The 26,536-nt window shown below is 50.5% G+C and overlaps 1 protein-coding gene across 1 annotated transcript in view; it reads left to right on the top strand.

The window, feature by feature from the left end:
- Positions 1 to 26,536, top strand: part of EFL1 (elongation factor like GTPase 1) — a 64,629-nt gene that overhangs the window by 8,601 nt on the left and 29,492 nt on the right. The window contains exons 8-15 of the mRNA XM_037164223.2: positions 1,245 to 1,368; positions 2,925 to 3,001; positions 3,653 to 3,789; positions 4,720 to 4,842; positions 6,730 to 6,829; positions 7,123 to 7,259; positions 7,497 to 7,663; positions 9,620 to 9,758. Of these exons, the coding sequence (XP_037020118.2) occupies positions 1,245 to 1,368; positions 2,925 to 3,001; positions 3,653 to 3,789; positions 4,720 to 4,842; positions 6,730 to 6,829; positions 7,123 to 7,259; positions 7,497 to 7,663; positions 9,620 to 9,758 (1,004 nt within the window). The remainder of the gene's footprint in view (positions 1 to 1,244; positions 1,369 to 2,924; positions 3,002 to 3,652; positions 3,790 to 4,719; positions 4,843 to 6,729; positions 6,830 to 7,122; positions 7,260 to 7,496; positions 7,664 to 9,619; positions 9,759 to 26,536) is intronic.

The raw sequence follows: 26,536 nt of genomic DNA, 5'->3' as shown, positions 1-26,536 counted from the left end.
TAGTGTAGTAATCATAAGTAACAGAATTTATAGTTATATAAATTGTTATATACAAGTAAATAACAAATTATATCACTTAGTATATAGTAAACTTGGAAGAAATGACTTAGAGAGTAAAATTTTCGGAAAATTGGAAGTCTGCCAAACAAGTGACTGTCGGGTCATGTGGGAAGCACGTGTACCGGAGTGACCAGCGTGGAGAGGAGGGGACACTCCGGAGTGTCTGACCTGGAGCTGGCCCCGGAAACACTGGATTGGCCTGTCACTGTGTAGTTTGAATTGGGTTCTCGGTGGGCTGTCTTTCTGCCTCGGCCTTCGGAGAGACAGGGATGTGGACCTGCGGCTGGTTCCTGTAGTGCGAGCTGTGCTGCTGGGCCTCTGCCCAGGGCTCCTCATAGTCCCGGTCCGACCAGCGTGGTTGGAGTGTCAGCTCATTGGCAGAGGCGCAGCTGACCAGTGAACCCCCGCTGACAGGCGAGCTCAGCAGCAGAGGCGTCAGCTTCAGGTCCCTTCTGCAGTGGGTGACAGCAGGCGCCTTTCATGGTGCTGGTCCTTGCAGGGTTGGACTCGAACCTCAGGTTGAACGCACCGTTCCCTGCACAAAAGAGGTGTTTTCCCAGGGCCTTTATCCAGACACGGCAGACACCGCACACAGCTCCCAGATTGGCCGGGTGGCTGCTGTCACGTGCCTGAGGGTGAAGCTGGTGCGACCTGGTCTGTCCCGGGGCTGAGGAGGCTGAGTCGGTGTGTGTGCCCACTTCCTTCTTAGTCCAGATGCCGATGAGCCCTTTGGCAGCTCTGGCTGTGATGTCGTTTTCTTCGTGGGCAGCAGACACCTATAGCAGTGAAGGGCTGCAAGAGTTGTTTGTTGGCACCACTGCGATGGGCGGCTGGAGCCTGTGTTTCCTTGGCCCCTGTCCTTTGGCCCCGCGTCCACGCACAGCATCAGGAAAGGGAGACATCTGGTGACTTCGGATGTGCAGGAATGGAGAGGGACGTGGGCGGGAGCACGGGCTCTGGGTCCCAGCCTCACCTGTGGCCTGTGTAATGTCTGTGTGCTTCCGGGCCTTTTCTGCCCAGAGCGGGAGATGACTAGTCCCTGCCTCCCGGGAGGTGAGACGGTCGTGCTTGGTAACTAGCGTGTTTGCAGCATGTTGAATAGCGTGCACACAGAAGCCCTGCAGTGTTACTGCCCTCTCCCCTGTCGTCCTCACTGGTAACAGAAGCCCTTGCTTTCCTTCCAGAATAGAGCACTTTGCCAAGATCTACAGTCAAAAAATTGGCATAAAAAAGGAAGTCCTTTTGAAAACATTGTGGGGAGATTATTACATAAACATGAAGGCTAAGAAGATTATGAAGGTCGATCAGGTAATGTCGCATGTGTCCCTCGAAGTGTTGGTGGCAGTCCGCGTTAGGTAACCCCTCTCATAAAGGCGTGCTTTGGCTGTGGTTTGTGTGAGTCAGGAGGTGTAGGATTTTTTCACTGTCTCTATTTGGTTAAAGTTCGTGAACCTTGTATCTGAGTGTTCCTTAAATAGACTCCTGTACACACAAGGGGCAAAGAATTTTATTTTTTTAAGAGGAGACAGACCTCAGATCCTGGTCACTTGAAGACAGGTAGTTTGCATCCTGCGTGTGTGTGTCCCTTTCACCGCTTCCACACGCCTTCCCAGACGGGCAGCTGCTGGGCCCCGAGGCCTCAGAGGATCCTTTGCTGGAAGCTCTTTTCCGAATGTGAAATGCAGGGTCTTACAAACGCATTCTCTTTGAGGAGCGTGTAGACTCCTCCACACAGCGCCCCTGAAGGCACGGGAGGGAAGACAGGAGCCAGCGCTGCTCATGCTGTGGTTTTAACTTGCTGTGCTCTCCTTGGGTGGATGTGTACACCTCCCCGTCCAGATCGTACTGTTTATATAACGTAGCTGCTTTTTTGCTGGACGTGCCTGGAAAAAAGCATTGTGAGCGTCTTTCCTGGCCATCGAAAGCCTCTAACAAACAGTGTGTGCAGAAGGGAGCCCGGCAGTCGAGCAGGGAAGCGTGTGGTCGGAGAGCCTGGCCTTGTGTCTGGGCTCAGCTCCCACACTTGCCAGCTCTGTCCCCAGCGTCTTGGTCTCTCATCTGTGAAGGTGGGGGAGCGGGACTTCCCTTTTCGGGTGGTTTTGATGGTTGCGTGATGCCCTCCGGGGAAAGCCCCAAGCAGAGCGCCGCCCCGGCACTCCGGCACCCCAGCGTTGCTGAGTGCCGTGTGCTGTGCATGCGCCCGCGTACACGGAGTCGCCCTCCCAAGGCTGCACAGGGCCGTAGTGTCCGTTAACGGGCTCCAGACGTCCCGATGCTGCGTGTGAAGCTGTGGAGGGTGTCTCTTCAGTGTTTGTCTTCCTGACGTCTTTTTGTAAACCGGTGCTCAGGGGTAGTCACTTCCTGTCCTGGTGCCGGGCTGCTAGCTCCTCAAGGAGGAGGTGGCGGTTCAGTCCCTCAGATGGACCAGCTTGGCAGGGGCCCCATCACAAGGCGCTCCTGCTGTTGTGTGTTGTGTTGCACTGCCCGTGAGAGTGTTGGTGGGGGTTTTGTTTCTGATTTTCTCTCCCTTGAAGTTGATTGCTTTTCACGTCCAAGAACATCCTTGAGCACGAGGTCCAGGGAAAGGCCTTTACCTGCAGGGTCCAGTTTTTGCTCTCAGCTTGGGGATCAGGGTTTCTGAGGACAGTAGCGGCGTGTCCCCTGCACAGTCCCATCGTTTGTGAGTCCGTAGTTCCCAGAGGAAGCGAACAGCGTATTGTTATAACTACTTCCCTGCACTTTACTGTTGAATAAATATTTCCCAGTAGAAATGAGAGTGGCTGATAACGAAACATGTCCAGAATGAACGTTTAAGAGACCTATTAAATACTCGAAAACCTAAGTGTGTATATTCTTCTTTACAGGCAAAAGGAAAGAAACCGTTATTTGTGCAGTTAATCCTGGAAAATATATGGAGCCTGTATGAGGCCATCTTGAAAAGGTGAGACTGTTTGTGTTGGGGCCGCGTCACTGCCTCAGCTCCCAGCCCGAGCAGCCACCCTTGGGAAAGCCCAGAGAGACGGAGGAGGTGGAGGGGCCCTTCAGATGCGTCGGTTCCTTAGAGATGACGGATGTGCAGGGGTCAGGATAGTGGCAGGGGCAGATGGGAATATCTTAGAGCGTGCTGAGCTGGGGAGAGAACAGGACGGAGAGAAACACGGGACCCTTGTTTCTGCAAGCCCAGGTTAAAATCAGATGGTGGTGGCGGCGGCAAAGCTGCCTGATGTCTCGGGTCGAGAAGGGACGACCTGGGCCAGCACTCGCTGGGTGCACGTGGAGAAGGGCAGCAAGTTCAGGTTCTTGGTTGTTCCAGAGTCACAGTGACACCTTTCTGAGCGTGTCCTGGGGAAACTGCCTTGCTGGGTGACCCGGCTCGTTCAGGGAGACTGGAACGGGGTCTCAAGAGCTGTTGCAAGGACAGGTTCCCTCGAAAGGGCGGGAGCAGAGACCACCCTGCGCTGCCGCTGGGCCCCACCCCTCACCGTCGGTTTTCTGTAGCAGAGGTGACGCATCAGCAATAAACGTGCCTGATGACGTTGAGTTCATTGCCTCATTGCTCCTTTGTATCCCTTCATGCTGTTTGTTACTACAGGGACAAAGAAAAAGTGGATAAGATAGTGACTTCCCTGGGACTAAAAATCGGGGCCCGGGAGGCGAGGCACTCGGACCCCAGAGTCCAGATCAACGCCGTCTGCAGCCAGTGGCTGCCCGTGTCCCACGCTGTCCTCGGTATCCTTTGTTTTGGCGGGTTTTCCTGAAATCATAACAGGGGAGGAAGTTACTGGCAGCCAAGGAATCCTCTGGAAATAATGCGTTCCAGTCCGAAATAAGGCCTCTGTGGTTTTCTCTGTTCTTTGAAACTGCATTTAATACTTAACACTGATCAGTATTTATGGCAATGCCAGTTTGAAGGAATGTACTTCTATGAAGGTACTTTAACATTTGTTTAATAATATGTAAAAATATAAACTTTGTGTTTACTAAGTTTTACAGACAGGTGGGCAAGTTAGATGTTGGTATTAGATCACTGTTTTACTCAGTACCACGTACTTAGTGTGTTGCTATTTCCCATCGTGATGGGGATTCCAAAAGACTAACTTTGAAATGGCTTGTGTTAACTGAAGTCATTTTCTAGACGAATTTAAACTCTCCTCTTTCCGTCAATCCGTGTGTCCCACTCACACCCGTGTGGTGATGGGGTGTGCGGTGTCCTGAGAGCGGACCGGCGTGTCTCTCAGCCCAGAGCTCTGGTGGACGTCTCCCCCCACAGTGACAGCGGCCCTGACAGCAGACTTTCTGGTGTCACAGCAGGTGGCGATGGTGGTTTATAGAAGTTTATATAGTCTGGAACCCTGTGAGAAACTTGAGGATGTCAAGGTCACGGGTAGCTAAGCTACCAGGCAAGCTCTGCTGTCCTCACTTGGTCCCTGGGTCATGGATGTATGAGCATCTGTCACGAGAATCCTGTGTGGGCTTTGGAGAGTCCGTGAGCTCCCTGCAGTGGTGCCCGTGTTCTGAGAGGCGGTGGGTGCAGTAACGTGGCCCTGCGGCCCGGGCATCTTCACGTGCACTGTGCCTCCGTGTTCCGTGGTGTCGTGAGTCTGTGCCTCGGCGGAGTGCCCTCCCTCGAGTGTTTGAGCCCTTGACGACAGACTTCAGCTATGGTGTGCCAGAAGCTTCCCAGTCCCCTGGACATGACCTCCGAGAGAGTGGAGAAGCTGATGTGCACGGGGCCGCAAACGTTCGACTCTCTGCCCCCGGAAACCCAGGCGCTGAAAGCAGGTGAGGCGGTGAGGCAACGGCGAAGGCGGCGTGCGCCCTCGCTCCGACCGCCCCAGGTCGAGGCTGCTCCTGACCGGTTTGCCGAAGGGCCCCTTCCACAAGTGTACGGTTGCATTTTCTCCACGAAGCTTCGGTGTTGCTGAAGCCGCTTTTCTCTGCCGAGGGCAGAGACCAGAGTCTGAGACCCCTTCCGCACTGACCTCATGTCGCAGTCTCGTAAGGAGGCCACATCCCCTTTACCTGAAGAGCCGGGCCCGGGTCCCTGAGTGGCTGCATCTCGCTGGGGACTTGGAAAAGTGCTTCCAGGGGCTGGGCTCTCCTCAGTGGCCCGGAAGATGGGCTCCCCATGAGAGGAGCACCCCCGTTCCAAGCTCAGGGAGGGCCCATGAACTTCATCTGCATGCACTGCCTCCACTCTTTCCCCCTCATTCTGTTGCCTTGGCAACCTCCATCCCCCAAACCCTCCGCTGCTATCCCCCCCCCACTTTGTTAAGTCATCTGAGTGGGTCTCACTGGCACTGGATACGGTCACTCCTGTCCAACACTTTCTTCCCCTGAGTTCCAGGCTTCCATGTGCTTCTGCTTTTCCCCTGTCTCCCTGACTCCTTAATCTCTGTTTCTCCTTATTCTCCATTTTTGTGACTTGGGAGCCGTGGGGTGCCCCCAAGCAAGGGTAGTCTTTGGACCCCATCTGTTTTGCACCCGCGTTCCCTCTCCTGGCTCTGCCAGGCGACAGTCTCCTCGTAGTTCCCACGTCCGTGTGCCTGTCCCCAGCTGCACACTCTGTCCCCTGCGCACCTCCTCTGGCCCCTGGCAGAGCAGTGTTGCAGACCCAGAGCCCCAGCCGGGCCTTCCTGTCTCACCGCCGTGCCTGCTCCTCCCGCTAGAGGGACCGCCGCCCTCTCACTGTCTCCCCCTGCGGTCGCGTTGCTTCCCGCCCCGCGTTCCGCCCACCTGCAGGTCCTGTTCATTTTTCCCTGGAAATCTGTCCAGGGCTCCGCTGCTTCCCAGTGTGTCCACTCTGCCCCGTGGGCCTGGCGCAACCACTCACCTGGTTACTGTGGTGGCCTCCCAGCGGGAGGCCCGGCTCTGAGCCCCCTTCCCCGCAGTGAGTGCCCGTCAGCTGGCAGCGCCGCCTCCGGGAAACCGTCAGGGCAGCGGGCACTGTTCCCCAGAACCCGCCGCAGCTCCCCCGGGCGGGGCTGCCGTGCGTGTAACTCGGACGTCCGGCGTTCTTGTCTTGTTTGAGTTCTACCGGTGGGTTCTTCAGCTTATGAATAAAATGTTGGGGTGTGGGTGACTTTTTAAAAAGCATTATTAACCAATTGTATACCTCCAGTGTAGGCTAAGAAAAATGTCAGTACGTGCTCCGAAGCTGTATAAAATGTATAGATTGAGGGAAAATTGACATCTTTATACTGATGTTAATTTATTCCTCAGCTTTTTCATTACCATCACGGTAACATATTTGTCTATTTTCTACCTTGTTATGGTGGGGCTTGGGAAAGCCTTTGATTTTCATGTGTTTCATCAACAAGCTTCCCCATCCACGCTCGCCCTTCGGTGACGGAGGGCCCTCACCTGCGCCCTCTGCACTGGGGACGGGGAGGCGCTTAGTGGGGCTCGCGGTGGGCGGCCCACTGCCCAGTCTCGGCCTGGTGCAGGCGGTCCCCTGGCCCTCCTCCTGCCCTGTTAATTTTGCTGCCCTTTCCTCGTTTTTGCCAGTCAACTTATTCTTGCTCTACTTTTCTAGCAGTTTTGTAGTTTTCTTGGTATAGTTGTTTAGATGGTGATGGCATAGTCAAAACATCTTAGTTGTTTTCCAGAAAACTTTGGATTTTTAATAAAGGAAAGAAAAGGTGACGTGTTTACTTTGTGTTTGTTCAGCTTTTATGAAATGTGGGAGTGAGGATGCGGCTCCTGTCATCATCTTTGTTTCCAAAATGTTTGCAGTGGACTCGAAGGCTTTGCCCCAGAACAGGCCAAGGTAAGGCTGGGGCATGGGCTGTGGAAGCGGCCTGTTTGGTGGGAGTCGGGTGTCTGAGCACGGTCCCCGCTGCTGTGTGGGGCCTCAGCCTGTCAGCCCAGAAGCTCGGAGTAGCTGGGGACGCAGCATCCTCGGAGAAAGCCCGCTAGACCTTCCCACTCGCCGTCCAGCTGGGGAGGGACCTGGGACCACTTGTCATCATACCTAGCCTGGTAGCTCCCGCTGTTTTCCTGCCTAAGCCAGGAGAGGCGCCCGAAGTCGCCAGGTGCTGACCCATCTGTGATGTCCCGTAGGCCTCTCACTCATGAAGAGATCGCGGAGCGGCGTGAGCGCGCAAGACAGAGGCACGCGGAGAAGCTCGCGGCAGCCCAGGGCCAGGCGCCCGCGGGGTCCCCCCCGGACCCAGGTCCAGAGGGCGAGGAGCCGAAAGGTACCGCGGTGCCGCGCGGCTTTGCTGCGGGGTTTGTTGTGCTTAGTTCGGGGCCCACCTCCTTAAGCTCGAGCTTCCAGCCCTGGTTGTAGCTTTATCAGTGCTCCTTCGTTCCTGGCGTCCCCTCCCTGGAACCTGGCGGATGTGTGTTATTGCGGTCACCTCCCTTCTGCTCCCAGGCCGTTCCCAGCCTGGAGAGCGCACTCCGGGCACTCACTGCCCTTCTGTTTCTGGCAGGTGAGGAGCAGCAGGTGGAGAGTGTGACCGCCAACCCTGGGCCGCAGGAAGAGAACAGCCAAGAGACGTTCGTTGCCTTCGCGCGGGTGTTCAGTGGTGTGGCGCGAAGAGGAAAGAGCATTTTTGTCCTGGGGCCCAAGTACAGTCCTGCTGAGTTTTTGCAGCGGGTAAGAACCGGAAGTAAAGCGTGACGATGTTGTTTCAGGGTCTGGGTTTCTTTCACATCAGTGCGATTGGTGATTACCTCATTGGTAGATGTATTTCGTCCTACAAAAGGCACATGCAGGTGAATTCCTGTGTCTCCTTTTGTTTGCCAGGTGACGCTCGGCAAACCTGTCGCCCTTAGTAGCATTTAGGAAACTACACGAGTATATGAACCACGTTTTCAGGCCTTAATAATTATAAGGCTTTTCTCTTCAGGGTGAGAAGAACAAACAATAAGAACAGATGTCATGCTAGGGCCAGGACAATGGAGATCTTCAGAAGTAGGGAGATCCAAAACCTTGGTGGCATGGCTCCACGGTGTGGGCAGTCCGCAGGTGATAGGCAGCCACCGCACGGCAGGCAGGTCCCAGGAATTGATCAGGAGGGTGTGTGAGCAGGTGAACAGCATCCAAGTCCCCCAGAGCCAAAGGGCAGGAAGGCGGCCACTGGCTGGAGCTGCGACGGGACGTCTCTGGACAGACGCACGCTGTGGGCACAGCAGGGTCATGTGGCAGCAGTCACAGCAGGGTGGCGGTGTCAGAGGCCCAGGGCGCTGTCAGGACCCACCGGGAGCAGGGAGACAGCACTGCGTGGCCAGGCCCCCGGGGCAGCCCCACGGGGACTCGGGTTGTTGCCTGTGTTCGTGCAGTGTCGTTGCTCACACCGGGGCGGCTGTGTCTGTGCCCTGAGGTCCTTTTAGACGTTCCCACTGGCATTTTACTGTTTTCTCCCTGAGGATGGTCGATCCTGTCTGTTAGACTCGTTCCTAACTAGTTAGTATTTGGTTGCTATTCTAAAAGTGAATGTTTTTAAAAACGCATGTGTTCTGCTGATTTATAGATACACAGTTAATTTTTGTATTTGGGTATTGTGTTTAGCGACCTTGCTAGACTGTCTTACTAGTTGTAATTTATGGTTTCAATGACTGTCCACAGCGTCTGTACGTCACTCTGTTTCTTCCCGCTCAACGCTTCTGTTTCTGACTCCTTCCCCAGCTGCCTTCAGAGCTTCCCTGCAGAGTTGTCACAGATCAGGGCATGTGCCCGAGAGGCCATCATGTTCGTGATGTTCCCGGGTGTCACCCACCAGAGCAGCGCCTCTCGCCCCCCCCCCCCCAGCTCTGTCACTCGCTGTACCTTTGTGGCGTTAGTTTCCCCATACAGGTTACATTCGACACTTTTTCCCGTTAATAACACTTGCATGGCACCTCGGTCCTGTGGGCGCCGCGGAGGGGTTGGTGACCGAAGCGCTTCCCTAGGGCTGGCAGTCCCACGGGGGCCGCTGGCTAATCGAAGACAGTGACCTGAATAGTCTTCAGGACATTAAATGGTTCTCGCCGAATCCTGAGTAATTCGAGACGGTGTTTCCGCGAGAATAGATGTGGTGCTGAGGTAGCTCCTGAGTCTGTTTTCCTGGTGACGTATTCACACCTTAGAAAGCAACCCCTTTTCCTGCATTTCCGAGCGCTGGCGTCAGCTGCTGCTGAATGTGTGGAGGACGTCGCAGTAAAATTAAAGCCATTTAAAGGGATAAGAGTGATCGTAGCCAATGCAGTAATGGCACCGTCACCACCAGAGCTGGTCCGTGCCAGTGTCCACGTAAACACTAGTGAGGGTGGTGTGTGTGGGATTTTGTTCGTTAGCTTCCGTGGGGCTGTCAGGTTGCAACAGAGTTTATATTAACTGAGCCATAAAGCTATGACTATGTGGGATTCTTGACTAGTTTTAAATACATGAGAGTTTTCACTATTAGATTTTAATCATAAAGTGAGACTGATTTTTCACGGAACACCATTTCAGGTTTGTGTGGTTCAGATTTACACAAAATGCGACCGCACCACCTCTTACTTACAGATGAAAATAACTTTATGGACGCGAACTAGTTTTGGCGTTTAGCCTCCATCATTCTTCTGTCCCCAGGTGCCGCTAGGCTTCTCAGCCCCGCCAGACGGCCTCCCACCCGTCCCACACATGGCGCGCTGCACGCTGGAGCACCTGTACCTCCTGATGGGCCGAGAGCTGCAGGAGCTGGAGGAGGTGCCGCCCGGGAACGTGCTAGGTAGGGCGGCGCTGTGTGCCGCAGGAGTCCGCTCTGAGGGGGCGTGTCCAGGGGCGTGTCCAGGGGCGTGTCCAGGCTTCGTGCCGCCTGCGGAGGGGAGGGCGGCCTCGCTTTTCGTTCGGTTCTTCTTTTCTGGGGACACTTAGGCTTTCACTTGGCGCGTTTGCATCATCAGTGACTCGCTGCGCATTACGGTGGTTCTGCTAAAAGAGAGTGAGCACTGTCCAGCTTGTCTGCGAGGGCCCTCCACTGTGGCGTTTCTGTGCAGCAGTGAGAAGAGCTCCTGCGAACGCAGAAGGCCGCCCGGATGCCTCACGCTTCTGGCTCCAGGTCACTGGAACCTGTTAAGACTTGTGTTTCTTGGAGAACAGTCTTATTTCAGTGATTACGATAGTTCCCTTCCTAGTGTTCCTTAGAAGGAATGGTAATTTCTAATTTGGTCACTTGGTCGGGTTGGTGACCTATTCGAAGGCCTCCGTCGAAACATGTGGAACTAGGTACTGGCCTTCCCGTCCCAACGGCCTCTGCCGGCACGTTTCACCTGCTCATTGATTTGGACGCTGGCGTACATGTAGCAGCAGCAGGGGTTTTGCAAGCCAGGTGTTTCATAATAGCAACTTTTCAGAGCTTGGAGTGAGTTTAAGGCAGGACAGAGGAGATGGTCAAAGATTCTGGTTTGTTAACACATGGAAAGCAAACAGCCACAAAAAAGGGAGCTGGCAGCCAAGGGCAATGAATGTGGGGTTCCAGCCATGGGGTTGCTAGGCTGAGACCAGCTTGTCCACACAGTTTTGTGAAAATTTAGGACGGGTTTGTCTTCTTATGGGGAGTTGGTGGGGTGTGGGAGGGAGTGACATGAGAGCATAAGATGGGTGGCTGATTGGTTGAACTAACCTGCGCGTTCCAATTGTGTGCTGCGGGCAGAACCCCCAGCGCCTGGTGGCTGAACCCAGAGACAGCCTGCTCTTTCTTAGGGGCCTGCAGTTGATGCCCGGCCGGGCATCCCTCACTTGTCCGCCGGTTGGTGCTGGCTGTCTGCTGGGACTTCGGTGGGGAGTGGGGCTGGCCCTTTCCACTGGGCTACCAGGCGTCTTGGGTTCTGCCCAAGAGCAGGTGAGCGTCTCAGTCGGAAGAGGAAGGAGGAGGCTTTCTCAGCTTTTATGACCCCGCCTTCATAGCCGTTAGCCTCACTTCCGCCGTGTTCCCTTCGTTAGACAGAAGTGAGTCACTGGAACTGGCCTGTATCCAAAGGGTGGGGACCAACTCCACCTTCTGATGGGAGACGTGTCCAAGAATCTGGGGATGCTTTAAAACGGCCACATCACCAATCATGGGTAATGGCTTGTTTTCTTTTGTATTTCAGCAGAGCCATGATAAGACACAGACTGCGAATTAAAACATAGTGATGTTTACAGTGAGCAGGGCAGGCCAGTAAATTTCTTTTTCTTTTTTTTTTTTTACTCTTGTTCACTTACAGGAAAAGTTGTAATTCCTGTTTAGTAGGAAGATGGTAGCAGAGAGATGTGACTGGTACCCATATGCTTCCCATCAGCCACGACAGAGTCAGTTTTCAGATGCAGATGAGAATTTTTGTTGGAGGAGGAAAGGAAAACGTTGTATGGAATTCTTGAGTAAGTCAGTGTGATGTCAGGGCCTACAGGAAAGTTCTTTTATTGGCACTTGAGAAAAATGCAGATTTCAGCCGTAACTCACTGGGGGGATTTATACTGACCGGTAAGTGTGGAATATATTTTGTGTCTGGAAGTAGTTCATTTAAAGTTCAAAATTATTTAATTCTAACCCGATGTTTGAAAAGTTGGTGTGGATGGGACGGGAGAGACCTCACATGTTTAGACACAATAGCTTTTTGTTCAGGTCCCCACTGCGGTGTCTCTGAGAGCGAGTGTTCGCTGCAGACGTCTGTTACAGCGGGAGGGGGGATTGAATTAGGATTCCAGACCCTTAGCCTTTTCTTGTACGCTCTCGGATCTCTTCCATATGGTTAAATCTTTAAAATTTCAGGGGCGTATTTTAAGAGGAAATAGGATACTCGTCTTTTTACAACGTGAGGGGAATAATAAATACTGCCTCGCCTCTTTCTGGGCTGGTTTTCTTCTGCCGGGGTCCATCGCTGGGTTGGTCAGAAGTCGGAGTGGTTGGAGTGTGTGCGTGTGTGTGTTCCCTTACTCAAATGGGGTTTTACCAACAGATTTGATTCCATTTATTGAAAGGAAAATCTCAACAGTTTATGATTCTTAAGCCTCGTCATGCTGTTATGGTAGCTTAGATTCATTCACTCACTAGTGAATTTCTTTTCAGTGTGCCTCATTATCAGCCTTGCCACTGGGAAACAATTTGTTTTAATCAGTCAATAACTAGTAGCCTTGCTAAGTCCCTTCTTAGCATTAACTTAGTTCCAACTGATTTTAATAATTTTTCCTTTACCCAGATGATAATGACTTTTTCTCCCCGTGTGTAATAGTTGCGCGTCTTATTTTTTGTTACTTTTTTATTGCGTGTAAAACCGCGAGCAGTAATAATCGTCACAGCTGCTGTGCTGTCTGGTTCCTCCCTGACCATAGTGAAACTGTCCTGAGTATTTCAGTTGTGGGTTTGCAGGTTCCTGTTGGTTCATAACGCTTCCTCAGCATGCTCAAAAAAATCTTACTTAATTCAGGGATGGATACTGAATTTTATGGATGCATTCTCAGCATCTGAAGGCAGTTACAGAGCTGCTCCTTGCTAGAAGTCCTGTCCCAAATTGTGTTTAATTATTTCTTGATTATTAAGATGCCCCTGTATTCCTAGAGGGGAAGGAAAACAGCACTTCATCATTGCATGATGTCTTCCTACAGTGTTAGGTTTGGTTTGCTGTGATCCGGTGCAGATTTTTCCTGGATGGCGTGTAAAACTGGTCGCATTTTGTTGGTATCATGGTCATTCCAAAATGGGAGGTTCCCACCTTTTCCACCCTTTCAAGCTGCATTCTTTCTCCGTTGGAAGCTGCTAGCCACAAATTTTCAGTACAGTGTAGGTAACAATTAATGTAGGTCCACTCGGAAAATACAGAAGCTAAGAGAGTTACCCTTTAACTTAGGGATCAGCACCAATCTTTTTATACTCATATGTGTACATAATACTTTTTAAAAATTGTGATAGGAAATATGGGGCGTGGGCCCTGACCCGTGTGGCTTAGTGGGTTTGGCATTGTTACACACACCCGAAGGCCACCAGTTCGATGCCGGGTCAGGGCACATTGCCTGGGTTGCAGCTTCCACCACCAGTCAGGATGCGCACAGCAGGCAAGCAGTTGCTGTTTCTCTCCTTCTCTTCCTCCCTCCCTTCCCCCCTCTCTAAAAATAAAATCTTTAAAAAATATACAGGGTATGAGAAAATATATACAGGGCATGGAAAAAGTAGGTTTATGGTTGTTTGTATGGAAAACAATGTAATAAGTAATAATACAGGAATAAATTGGGTTTTGCGCACTCACAACTATAAAAGTACTTTTGCCTTACCCCGTGTAACGTAAAGTTTGGTACTATAACCGTGTTGAGTACAGTTCGATGGTATCGATATGCCTTTAACACCCAAAATGTAGACTTTGCCTGTGTTGCAACCTGTATACTTTTCTCTCGGAGATGATCTTTTCTCTCAGTATTTGCACCTCTTGTTCAAGCGCATGTGCCGTCGCTCCCTGGATGGCGTGGGGCAGTGGTGGGACGACGGCATCCCCTCCCTCGTGCTGCAGGAGTCCCCGAGTCCCCCTGTCGTGTGCCACCCTGCGGTTGGGTCCGGACAGTTTGCGCAGTGAAATAGAGAGCCCCCCCCTTTCTGGTTTCTGGATTGGTTGTGGAGATGCGCACAGAGGCTGCGTCAGATGGTCTCCCCACGTCTGCAGGCGGCACGTGCCTTTCTTTGGACCCACGCACTCTGTGCATCGTTTCGATATATTTCCTGATAGCAAACCAGTGCCATCTCCCCGGAATGCACTCTTTGCTGAGTGTGTTTCGGGATATTATCAGAGCAGTGAGCTTAGCTGGTGGAGAATTTTTTGCATGAAGTGTAAGTTTCCTGATCCGTAGTTTTTTTGTGTCTATTTTGTGTTGGTGGAGGCCAGCTGTCAGTATTATGCCAATGGCATCAAACAACAAATGAGGGTGTGGTTTTCACTGTTTTTTAAATTTGTGGAACCGTTTAAAGGGCATAGGAATTTTCTAGTCCTTAAGAAATGTGGTGTTAACAGCCAGGAAACCAGCTTTTCCTGGTTGGTTATGAGGGCTGTGATTTGATAAAGTTATAAATTAGTTGTTATCCCTTTGAGGTTCCTTTCATTGTTGGTTTTGGTACTTCATGTTCTCACAGGTAATCATACATTTCAGATTCATTATGCAGTTCATTGACTGCAGACTTATTACTATTGATTATAAGAATGACATCAAAATTAGCAGATATTAGGGCTTATTTTATGTCAGATACTTCTAGTTTCATATTCAAGAGTGATTATCTTCCTGCAAATGAGATACACATTTTTCTTCAAGATTTCATTTATTTATATTTTAGAGAGGGGAAAGGGAGGGAGGAAGAGAGGGACAGAGGGAGAGAAACATCGATGTGCTAAAGAAACATTGATTGCTTCCCTCTCTCACGCTCCCTGCTGGGGACCTGGCCCGCAACCCAGGCATGTGCCCTGACTGGGAACCAAACCCCCCACGTTTCGACCCTCAGGCCGGCACTCAGTCCACTGAGCCACACTAGCCAGGGCCGGATACACACACGTTACCTTGTTGGTGTTTGCATTTCATTGCTTCTGGTGCAGATCTCTTGTGTGTTCAGTGAATATTGGTGGAATGAGAGAAGCAATTAATAAGATCTCTGGCAGAACATATGAATAGCCAGAGCTCCTTAGTGTTCATCATTTATTTCTTCAAAGTTTAAAACACTCTTAGGTATTGTAAAGGACGTTAGAAAGCGTGGAAAATTTTTTTAAAAGAAGTGAACACATTTGGTTTTCATTGTAAACATTCGGGAATTTTGTCGGTGAGAGCAAAATCCTTTTCACCGGAGCGTGTTTTGTTAAAGGCCAACGGGACAGTGACATTGGAATGTGATGACACTGTGCAGGGCCCCAGAGCCAAGCTGGCGGTCCTTCGTCTAGTTCAAGGCGTGCCTGAAACTAGCCGCTTCCCCTCCGCTCAGTGTGTCCCAGGTGCCCGGCAGGCGCACAGGTGCCCGGGGTGGCGGAAGGCGAGGCCGCGTGACGCCAGGGAAGCAGAGGCATTCAGTGTCTCGCCTGCTGCTTCTTAGTTTGGTCTGTTCCAGAGGAGGGCTTTGTCCTAGGCTTTGTACGGCCAGCATTGTCCCCAGGGGTCACTTGAAGCCCCTTTGAGATCTTCTGAGCGAAGGGCGCTTCCTCCTCGAGGGAGCTCGTCCACCCCAGCAGAGAGTCTGTGCCAAGTCCTCCGAGGCGTGGTGTCCGGGAACCCGAGCTCCACTGGTCTTTGGTCAGTCATTCTGTTCCCTGTCCCACACTTGGGCAGTTGGACTCTTTCTTGCATTGTTCTTTGCGTGTTTTGTGTTCTGTAAGTCTTGTCATTACCGAGTCATTTGAAATAATTAAAATTAGACCAGTACTAATCTCTTCTAGGAAGACGCTTTCGAATTTTCATGTAAGGTCCTTTGCTGTGGGGGCCGGAGCCATAGCAGCAGCCACAGCTGCTCCTGTCGCAGAACCCTTTGCCCTTGGCCCTCTTACTCTGCGGTATTTGTGTGAGGTCTAGGGTCTCCTCTTTGAACTTCCGGAGAGACCAACTGCTTTCTCAGTGGCATAAATTAACTCTAGTGTGCCTGGGTGACCTTTAACCTAGCTTCCTTTTTCAAAGTTTTCTGCATTTGCATAAGACCTTTTCTTGTGTGGTCATAGCCTTACCCTGTTTTTACCTTTCTTTGGACATTTCACTTGGGCTCTTGGGGCGCAGGGATGTGGGAAAGGCTGGAGTGGCTGTCAGTGTTTTTGGTGAGCCTTCCTTTCTCAGGATCCAAAGTCTCTTAGAAGGAACACAATGTGTTGGCTTCATATGTTGTCAAGTGGTGTTCACTCTGAAAAGATAAACCTTTCTGTGCCTACTTTTAGAGTCTGATCGTTCTCTCACGTGTCTTTTATGCTGGGTATGTGTTAGCTTCCATACCACCCACATGGTTAGAGTACCACACTGGCTACTTCAGTTTAACCTTCCAGGTTATTTCTAGGCCCTTCAATTGAAGTTTTGATCCCAGACCAGCCAATAAGGCCGCTGCTTGTGTGAGGAGCTGGGCTGGGTTTTCCAGCTGAGGCCTCTGGCGGGCGGGCCGCTTTGGTGGGAGTTTCCAGACCTGCCTCTGCATCGTCATCAAGTCAGGTCGGCTCAGGCGGTGTCTGTGGCCCTGCCTTTTCTCTTGGCTGACTTTTCAGAACCTCCCCATTGCCCGTGACTCCGGTTTTCTCATCGCCTTCAGTTGCTTGCTGTTCTTCATGTCCTCTCTGCTCTTCCATCTGTGGAGTGCTCTCAGTGACATCCGGAAAGCCACCAGACAGACAGAATTCCATCCTTTCAGACATCTCCCCTTGACAGGAGCTTTGAAAGAGGTGAAAGACCTGCTACGTGGCTGTGTCCCCAGAGGTCCAGACAGTTGTCTCGTTCTCCAGCCACCTTCTCCGAAAGCACACGCCGTGCTCCTCACGTGCACCGGCCTTGATTCCTGGGCAGAGGCTGGGTGGCTGTGTCTGATCTCTGAAGCCGTCATGCCGGTCTGTGCAAGATGACGAAAGGCCTGTGAAGCCAGCCGGCCGGGCTTCCTGCTTCAGCCAGGACCACAGCTGCGCCCAGACGAACACAAGGGGGCAGCCTTCCCACAGGCTCCCGGCCTGTCTGAAAACAGAACAAAGACCGCGTCTCTGTGAGGGCCTGCAGGAGCCCTCGCTCTGCCTCCGAGCCCACCCCACGTGTGGCGTTTGTAACCTTAACCTTCACCTCCCTGTTTCAAAAGATGCTGAGCTGTTGGCTGAAGGGCGTGTGAGTACCCAGTGGGTTTTCTGCCTTGCGAGCCGAACTCAGTTCACACAGGCAGGATCCCTCTGGAGGCCCATCTCCGACCCCGTGCCCAGCCCGGATTCCTGCACATGGCAGGCAGGCGGTTCTCATCATCGGACGTTGGGAGATGTCTGACTCATGAAAACGGGGAAGCCAGGATGAGTGTGGCTTGCTGCTCGAACCTGAGGAACGATTTCAAAGCAGTCACTTAAATCTAGTTTGGCTCTTTCTTTCTCCTGCCCCTCCCAGCTCCCCTCCAAATACTGGGGGCATTGTTACAGTTGTATATTTTTTCCCTTTGGTTTTCTCTTCATCTTGGGAATTGAGTTAGAACTTTGTTTCTACTTGGAAAAAAGCATTATTATGAAAATAGATGCTGCTTCGCGGGCAATGAAGCAGAATATAAAATACCAGTAACATCGTGATCTCCCAGGCAATTAGAAGCACATTGTCACGAGGTTTGTGTTAGGTCTCCCAGATGACCGTCCATTAGTCCGTTAATTTACGGCGGTTCAACGCATAATTGCATTGATGATCATATTTCAAAGGGTTTGGGTCTGTTGGTTTAAGTGCAGCGTCGAAGTAAGAAGAGTTGTTATTCCTTCACTGTATGTAAACCCGTCTTCTTATGTGACTCTGGAATGGCTGGAAGAAATCAGATATGCTTTGCAAATCAAAGGCAGAGCCCCTTTCCCCTGGGGGTGGCGGTGGGGGGGTGGCAAGAGGAGCCTTTCCTTTTAGGTCTCTACAGAAACAGCAGATTTATTGTATAATAGTTGTTTTTCTTTCAGCCACAAGCCTTCAATTTTTCCAAAACGACAATTATAAAATTTCATTTTCGGAGCGGCTCACACACTGTCGTCATATTTGCATATCTTTTGTTAACTGATACAAAGGATGCCAGGCTGATAAACCCACTGGGGAGACTCGTCAGGCCCGATTGAACCCGTGTTCACTTGGGTGTGTTGTGCGCCTGGTGTGCAGAGAGTCACTTTTGTGTGTGTTCTCATTTAAGCCTCACAGCCAACGTGAGTGGTAAATTTGTGACCCTAATTTGACAGATGAGAAAACCGAGAAGTTTTTGACTTATGCAACTAATTAGAGTAGTTCAGCCATCCCTTATTACCTAGATTTTGTTTTCTGTACAGTTGTGTAGCTGAGATTAAAAACTGCTGTTACTGATTCTCCTCCCTTTCTGTGGTGGTGAAAATGAAAACAAGCTACTTTTTACCTCCTGCTTACGGAGTCCCCGAGTTTTATAGGTTGCGCAGTCCAACCCTTTCCTCCTATGAAAGGGGGACCTGCGCCTAAGGGAGGCTGGGTTTCCTCTAAGCGTGGGCAGGGAGGTTTGGAGCTGGATCTCGCTTCTTTCAGGAAGGAAGCTGGTGGGAGGATGGGAGGAGAGGTGGCTTGGCCCCGCTTTGGAGGGAGAAGAGAGGAGGCGAACCATGAGAAAGTGTCAGTTTTGTCCAGCTAGAGCTGAGACGGTGAGACCCCCCTACCCCCAGCCCCCAAGGAGAAATCTCCCCCAGGGGCCCTGCACTTGTTCATTGGGGGCGTCACTTCCCAGGAGCCTCGGCGGGTTTTGTGTGCGACCTCCCACAGGCCTCCACTGCCGGCTGCTTCACTTCTCTCACTGCTCTTGAATACCTCAGGACTGTTTACAAATGTGTCTTTATTGAGATGTAATCGACACAGTACGCTGTGTGCGTTCAAGGTGCAGGGTGCGGGGATTGGGGATTGGATACATTTACCTTTGGAACATCACTGGAACTGCGGTGTTAGCTGGCACCCCGTTGTGTCACGTGGTCACCATCAGTCTTTTCTCGTGACGAGGACAGTGAGACCGAGCAACTCTGACATTTTTAACGCGGTGCTTGTTGTTTACAGTCACTGTGCTGTGCGTGCAGCCTCCAGGATTTCTCTCCTGGTGTGCAAGGTAGCCTAAAACACCATGTCCCCAGTTTCCCTGCCCCCAGCCCCCTGTGACCGCCCTTCTGCTCTCTGCCCTTCTGCCCTTCTGTGCACTTGGCTTTTTTAGATTCCACATATGAATGATATCAAACAGCATTTGTCTTTGACTTATCCCACTTAGCATAATACCCTCAAGGTCTGTCCCTTTGTCGTGGCCGAATAATACTCCGTGTGTGTGTGCGCGTGCACACGCGTGCGTGCCTGTGACAACTTCATTGTGCATTCAGTTGTTGGTGGACGCTCAGTGTCCGTGTCCTGCCTGTGAGAAGGGTGCAGTGAACCTGGGGCCTGTGGTGCACGCTCTTTGAAGTCCTGCGTGTGTTTATTTGGGTGTGCACGCGGACCTGGAATGGCTGGGTCCTGTTTTCGCTGTGTTGTTGTTTTTTCAGGAACCTTCATACTGTGTCTGTAGTGCATAAACCAATTTGCATTCCCACCAACAGTGACTACATCAGGATTTTCATGCCGCTGAGTTTCAGAACATGCTGTCTCTCCTTCCCAAGTGCTCTTTTTCCCTGTGCTGCCTGGTTGGCTCGGGCTCACACCCTGCCCCGGTGCCGCCACTCTGTTGGCTGGCCCAGCCGCTCTAGGAGAGACGCCTGGCTCCGTCCTACGGGTTCCCGAACACTTTTAGTTCCTTTCTCTCAGAACGGGTTCTCTGGTGTTGCTTGTGCTTTGGTGTCTCTAAGCTCTGGGGGCAGGACCGCCGTTCTTCGGGCTTGTCTGTGTTGCCAAGCCCAGGCCTCGTACCCGTTAGGGGCACGTCACTGGGCCTCACATCCCAGTGCGGGTGGGAGCAAACATGTAACCACCAGTCACATGCTTCTTTGTTGCTTCTGATGTTCCTTGTGTTCCCCAGGAATTGATGTCTCTCACAGGCCTGCATTCGAGTGCAGACTTGGAGGCCACAAGGCTGTGTGTCTTTCATGTGCAGCTGGACTGGTCGGCCCAGACGTGGGCCTGTCTCCCACGGACTCCGGGCCGTGACGGCCTGCGAGGCACGTGGTACTGGTCCTCCTCCTCGGAGGTTTCAAAATACTGGGTTTTTTTTACTAACTTCCAGTGTTTTCTAGATTTGTTTTGCTCACAAAAGTTTGGTTCTTTTCATAACCCTAATTTATCTATGTTTGGGATACTGAATTTGAAAAAAAAAATCCCTTTATGAGGTTAGACAGGTTTATAACTGAAACCAGGTGTGTTGAACCTATGTTAAAATGTGACCAAAAAGAACCCCGAAAACAAGTAGAAAGTGTCTTTACTGGTATAGATAAATCGCATATATTGATTCTAACTCTAAGTGATAGGAAAATATTTCCAAAGCTTACACATCATGACCAGATTTAAGTTTATTTTAAAATGTATCAGGTCGGTAAATTTGCTTTGCATGTATCATAGAGTATTTTTCATATTTCGTGTTTTGTTTCCTTCAGTGTACCTCGTCTAGTGTTAGATCCTGAAACCAGGACTGTGGGTGGGAGGACGGGAGGGGCTTCACCGCCATCCCCCTCTCCTGGGACAGCGAGCTATCCTGGCGCCTCGGACCGCTTTGAACTAAGTAAGCGCCCAGGAAGTGTTTCTGGGACCAGTCCTAGAAGACAGTGTGGCTTCACAGAAGGAAGTCGAAATCCTGTCCGGTATGAGGTCCCGCAGGTCAGGGGGTGGGATTGAGCCAGGCTGAGCGTCCAGCTGGGCCGACAGCACCACTGACCACACCCAGTTTGGGAAGACTCTGTGTTTTACACACGCACGCACACACATATGTATATGTAATTTGAATTGTTTTGTGTTTTGAAAATAATACCTATTCTCTCTTTGTTGGCAGATTTAGCCAGTAAGTTTTTGCTTTGATTTTACTCATTTGGATTTCAAAAGTGAAACATGCTTATAGTAAAAATCTGAACAATACAGAAATGTCAGAAATTTAAATCTCATCTTTGCTACCAAATGAACATGTACCTTTCCGTAGGTGCTCTCTATAAAACACACACGCACACACAGCAGCCAGCGCCTCTTTCTCATGTTTTGTCCGATTAATACTGGATGTGGTACGAGTTTGGTACAGGGGCAGCCGAGCCTGGAGCGCGGGCCCCACGGCGTCCAGAGGCGCAGTGCCCGGTGTGCACAGGCTCTGCCCACGGACAGTTTATCGCTTCTGACGTCTTTTCAAATGTATTACTGTTATTAATCCCTTTATCAATTCACAGGAGGACTGTCCCTTGTCTTTGTGACTATTTTATCGCCAACTATTTAGCTACAGCCAGAGATTTTAACTTCGCCACAAATATAAAACTCGCCTTTGTCAGAAAAACTACATGCGGTGCCTGAAAAGTTGCTTTCAGATTTGATTACACAGTTTTCAAATGTCCTTTAAGAGAAGGAGCATGATGGCTCCGCGTGAAAAGCTGGGGCGCTGACCAGAAGCTCTGGGGTCGTGTCTAATCCTTTAGGGACGGAGGGTAATTTGATGAAAGTCAGCTGGCCTGAAAGGACCCCGGTCAGAGGTAGACCTGGGACTGGAGTAAAGTCGCTCTGTTTTCTGCCCTCCCCCGAGACTTGAGGGAATCACTGAAATGAATGAGCCCGGGATTTCTTGTCCAAATCCATTTTTAATACCGCCACCTTATGTTTTTATAGCAGTGTGTGCTTTCCAGAATGCTTTTATCTGCGGTGTTCGATCTGTCCAGTGTGCTTTTAGCGTCTGTATTTCAAAGGCCAGTAACGGGTATGTTGGAAGTCATACCTATTAGAATAGTGACTTTGAAAGCCCTCAAATCATTTCCAGGTGTTCCCCATGAATAATGAAACTTTAAACTTTATTTTCTATAAAAGAAAACTTTGCTGCTTTAAGTAGTCTTCTTGGAAATTAATAGCTCCAACGAAATCAACTTGTTTTTGTTGTCCTTTGCTTTTTATGATAAATAACATATAATTTATTGAGATGTGATTAATGAATAATATGTGTGGCAAAATGTGTGGATGTAGCTGAGCAGAAAAGATGGTGTGAAGAAAACTTTCGGTTTTTCTTAAATACCTATGCTGATAGAATTGGATTTTAAATCATTTTCATCACAGAAAAATCTCTCTTTTTGGTTATAATAGGGCTGCAAACCAGGATGGAAAAGATTAAGGATAATCAGAAAGTAAATTAATAGCTCTGCAGTATATGTTTTGGAGAATTTATTGAGATTTTGCTTGAGACTTAATGTCATTTTCAGAAAGTTCTACAGACATTAAAGCTCATTTACACACCCATACCCCACTATTAAGTCAGTGTTGATGCTAATATTACTTAAGACATGAAGCTCTGGCTGGTGTGGCTCAGTGAATTGAGTGCCGGCCTGTGAACCAAAGGGTTGCCGGTTCGATTCCCAGTCAGGGCACATGCCTAGGTTGCAGGCCAGGTTCCCAGTAGGGGGTGTGCAAGAGGCAACCACACACTGATGTTTCTCTCCTTTTCTTCTCCCTTGTCCTCTCTCTAAAAATAAATCAATACAATTTTTAAAAAAAAAGACATGAAAACAGCGTTAACTTGAGACAGAAGTAAAACCCCTGCTCTCGTCCTACTGTCAATTCTTTCTGGTACCATGTGGATGATGGAACCACCACGAAGGCCCAGAGACGACCAGTGGGTCTGAAGTGGTCCCTCCGCTTTCTGAGAAGGCTCAGAGAGTTGAAGAGAAGCCTGTGCGTGCTCTGGCGCAGCTTCTCGTCACTTCGTCACTTACAAAGCAAACATGGCCCCTTCCCTCTCTTGGAGCGAACATAGAGGAATCAGTGGACATACAGAAAGAGACACCACTTCCAAAGAAAAACATCAATCTAACCAAAAAAGTAAGAGGACTGCTCGGAATAGACTTCTTGTCAGACACCAGCCAAGGAGAACAGATTTGGTGATAAGGGCACCCACCCTCCCTAAATCTCAGGAGGGAGTTGGAAGAAGTATAATAATAATAACAAAGGTCTTCAGGATGGTCCAGGAAAATTTGCTCTGTAGCTCTGAGGTGCTGAGTTTTTAGCCAATCTGAATATTGTCCCCGGGTTTACAATAGGCCCTGTGTCCCCTGTTTGTGAATAGGGTCAGTTGGCAGCTGGTTAAATTTCTTAGGGCGTCACTGGAGCCAGCACTGAAACGCAGCCAAGCACAGGATTCCCTGAAAGCTGGAGGTTTGCCCGGAAGAACAATGTCAGGTCATCTCCCGAGTCCAGGAGCAGAATACTCGAGCGGCGCATATTGTTAATGAAGGGCTCACCTTTCAAGGGAGGCTTGAGCTGGTCACGCTTCTATCCCCTTGGTTTTGGTTTCCTTTCTCTGAAGCTGCAGCCCTCCAGGACCTTGGGCCAGGAGAGACTCGAAGCAGGCCGAAACGGGGGCTGAGGAGAGGGGCTTGAGCTTCTAGTCTGTGGTTAATGATTCTTCTTAATCCACTTATTTTGCCTTCGGTATTGTTAGGAAAGTCATTATTAGACAACGTTCACCAGGAAAGGTGTGACAGCTGTGTCACTGTGCAGAAGACCCGCACTTGGGACACACAGGACTCCCCAACAGTGAGTGGTACTCCCAGTGTGCGCAGGACTCAGGGGAGGCATCAGGAAAGTTCAGACCATAGCTGTTAACACACATTCGCAGCAACCTCGGAGTGACTTAGGGACATAAGTTAGTTTTATAAAAGTTGTTCTAGCCATGGCTGGTGTGGCTCAGCAGATGGAGCACCAGACTGTGAACCAAAGGATGGAGGTTGGATTCCGGGTCAGGGCACATGCCTAGGTTGCTGGCCAGATTCCCCAGTAGGGGGCGCACAAGAGGCAAACACACAGTGATGTTTTTGTCTCCCTTCCCTTCTCTAAAAATAAATAAAGTCGTTAAAAATACATATTTCAAGAAAAGTTATTCTAACGTGGAAAAAATAAAATTCTGTGATCAGGTTGACCTGGGAAGCAGTGAGCTCACTCTGCTGAAGAGGTGGGGTTTACTGACCCCAGTGCGTCTTCTCCCTGAGAAGGGACTGCCCTGCTGCTCTGTAATAGCACTTGCCTCTGGGCTAGGCCCAGCCGCACACTCCCAGTGGGACCAGCCACACAGATAAAATAAGCCCAGACTCTAAAAATGGGACGGACAGGAAGCTGCCAAAGTTCACGTAGACACAGACATTGCGCAGTGCGCTCTCTCGTGCCTCTCCACCGTCTTTCCAGCGTGGGGACATGCGAGGCACCTTTCGGTCCTTTGTGTTATTTGGGGGATGTCCCACAACATTCAGACGTAAAGGGAAGCTAGGTAGATTGTAAGGAAGAAGGTGAAAATGTCAGATTACTCGGTTTGACAGAGAAGGGATTGTTGGATAAAATGTGGTGAGACAATCTGCAGCGAAAATACGTGCGATCATAAAAGCAGAGGATTGTCAGGTTTCTCATCTGAGGACTTTTCGGTCCAAAATCAGCTCAAAGAGTGGGGTGAATAATAATTCCACCATTCTGCTAAAAAAATTAAAGGAGGTCCTCGTTTCCCCAGCCTGTGTTAACATGAAGGAAGTGCTTCAGTGTGGGAAAAGAAACCCATCTTCAAATCAGTCCCCCCACGCCGGCCTCTCGGAGACAAAGCCAGGTTGAGTTCTGCAGAGTGACGCATGCGCAGTGCCCCCGCCCGAAGATAGGTGGGCACTGCGCATGCGTCTGTTTTTCTGTTTGCCCCCATCCCCATTCATAGAGTTAGGACTTTGGGTCGCCTGTTCTCAGAAAAGTTAGTTACATTTCTGCCTCAACAGGAAGCCGAGATAAAAATCCAGATGGATTAAAAAGGGACGTGGATACATGTTGTTTGCGTGAGCAATACACACAGCGCGGGGAGTGTTTGTCAGGAGCAAGAACGGGACAATGAACTTTTCTCTCCATGCCACTGTTTTGCTTAATTCATTATAATACATGTTTTCTTAAACGAAAAGGGGGTAAAAGTAAAATTAACAACAAAAAATTCAACTTATAAATACCTAAAGGAAATTGAGAAAAAAAAAAGTTACTGGCCGCTGAGATTCTAAGTGTCACCAGCACAGGGGCAGAGGCTGGTCTGGAACCGCTAGCACGCTCCCGGTCTGCTCACGTGACTGGTTGCTGCGCCCCTGTACTGGTGACAGGGGGGGTCCTGGGCGAAGACACCAGAGTCTCTTGGGAGTTACTGCTTCATCCTCTCCAGCAGCTCTCCCCTGTCCCTGTGTCTAACTGGCTGTATAGGACAGAGAGTGGCCCACGCACTGCCTCTGTCCCCCTCGTTCTTCCTCCTCTCCTTCTCTATCATACTTGGTATCTGTACTTTTCCTTCAGTGGAGGAAAGGCTTGTGAGTGAGAGTACAGTGGTTCTGGAAAAGGAACATAAATATTATGATTATTTATTTACCTTGGAAAACTGTATCTCATCTGGAATACCTCAAGGAAGCACGACACAGGAAAAAGCCCTGAGCTGGGAGGCAGGAAGACTGGGCCTCCTCCGAATGGCCAGGGACCGTGGCCCTGCTGTGCCCCTCAGATCCCTCATCTGTGAAATGGACGGGCTCTGAGGACTTGTTGGCGTTCACGTTTTATGTTTTCTGTCTTAAATCGGGGACAGTGCTATTTTATAAGTAAGTTGTAGAGGTTTGCAAAACCTTCAAGTTTACAGTCCCTTGATGTTAACTAAAAAAGAGACTGTGTTAGAGCTGACTTTCCAGATGAGGCATTTGCCAGCCCGATGTGGTATCGGACCTGGAAGCCTGCTCCCCACCCCCCTGAAGGCTTCTCCCACTTCTCCAGTGCACTGGGAAGTGTTGCTGCACCCCACTTTTCTGCCACCGGGGCCAACCCCACAAGCTGTGCTCTTGGTGGAGAAGAGTAACTCGTGCAGTAGCAGGGATCAGTGTCAGCCTAGACTGGGTCACCTGCTGGGGTTCAGAGATGGTACCTAGATAGTTGGTTGAAGGGGCCCTTGAGGTGATGGAGGTGCCTCCTGCAAGGAAACTCCTCTGGAGGAGCACACAGCCAGACGTGGCAGAAGGATCCAGCTGCCAAGCCTTGGTTTCCAGAGAGAGAGGAACGGTGCGATTCCCTGATTTGCTCTCTGGCCCAGCCCAGTGGCCCGCCTGACTGAGACTTTTGGAAGAGCACAACCCGGGAGAGTTGACCTTCGAAAGGCACAGGGCCACAGTCAGTGCAGAATACCCTCTGACAGCGTGGCACACAGAAGAAGCACTTCTCTGCTCGGAGGCCCCTGCAGAGTCCCACCCCGGAGAGCCTGCGGAGGCGAGCAGCCGGGACAAGGCTGGCGGCGCCTGTTTGACCAGGGAAGTGATTTGTTCAAGGGCAGATACGTTCAGAAGAGCCATGTAGGGGCATTACCGTGAGAGACCCACTGTGTCAGTTACTGGGTGATGCGGAGGGAAAGGTAGGAGGAGCCAAACCATGTGCTCTTCTACCCGATTTCTAGAGGCTCTGAAATGGCTTATCTTTATTAGTCGCAGTTAATGGCCTGTCTAAAAGACTTAGAAGCACTTTAAATAGCCATGTAATTTGTGTCTGATAACATTTTTAAGCACATTTTTATTGATGCATAATAGGCATATAGAAAAGGATGCACATCTTGAACCAGAGCTTGATGTGATTTTTGCAAACCGAACGTATGCCAGTGTTATGAGCAGCAACAGAACATTACCAGTGTGCCAGAAGCCAGCCAGGCGTGCTTCGAGGTAGTGCCCCCTGCCCCCTGCCCCCTCA

Source organism: Artibeus jamaicensis, unplaced genomic scaffold, assembly GCF_021234435.1.
Source record: "Artibeus jamaicensis isolate MK-2021 breed Jamaican fruit bat unplaced genomic scaffold, CSHL_Jam_final scaffold_612, whole genome shotgun sequence".
Taxonomy (NCBI): Eukaryota; Metazoa; Chordata; class Mammalia; order Chiroptera; family Phyllostomidae; genus Artibeus; species Artibeus jamaicensis.
Note: the sequence above shows the minus strand (reverse complement) of the source record. Positions and strands in the feature narration are given on the sequence as shown.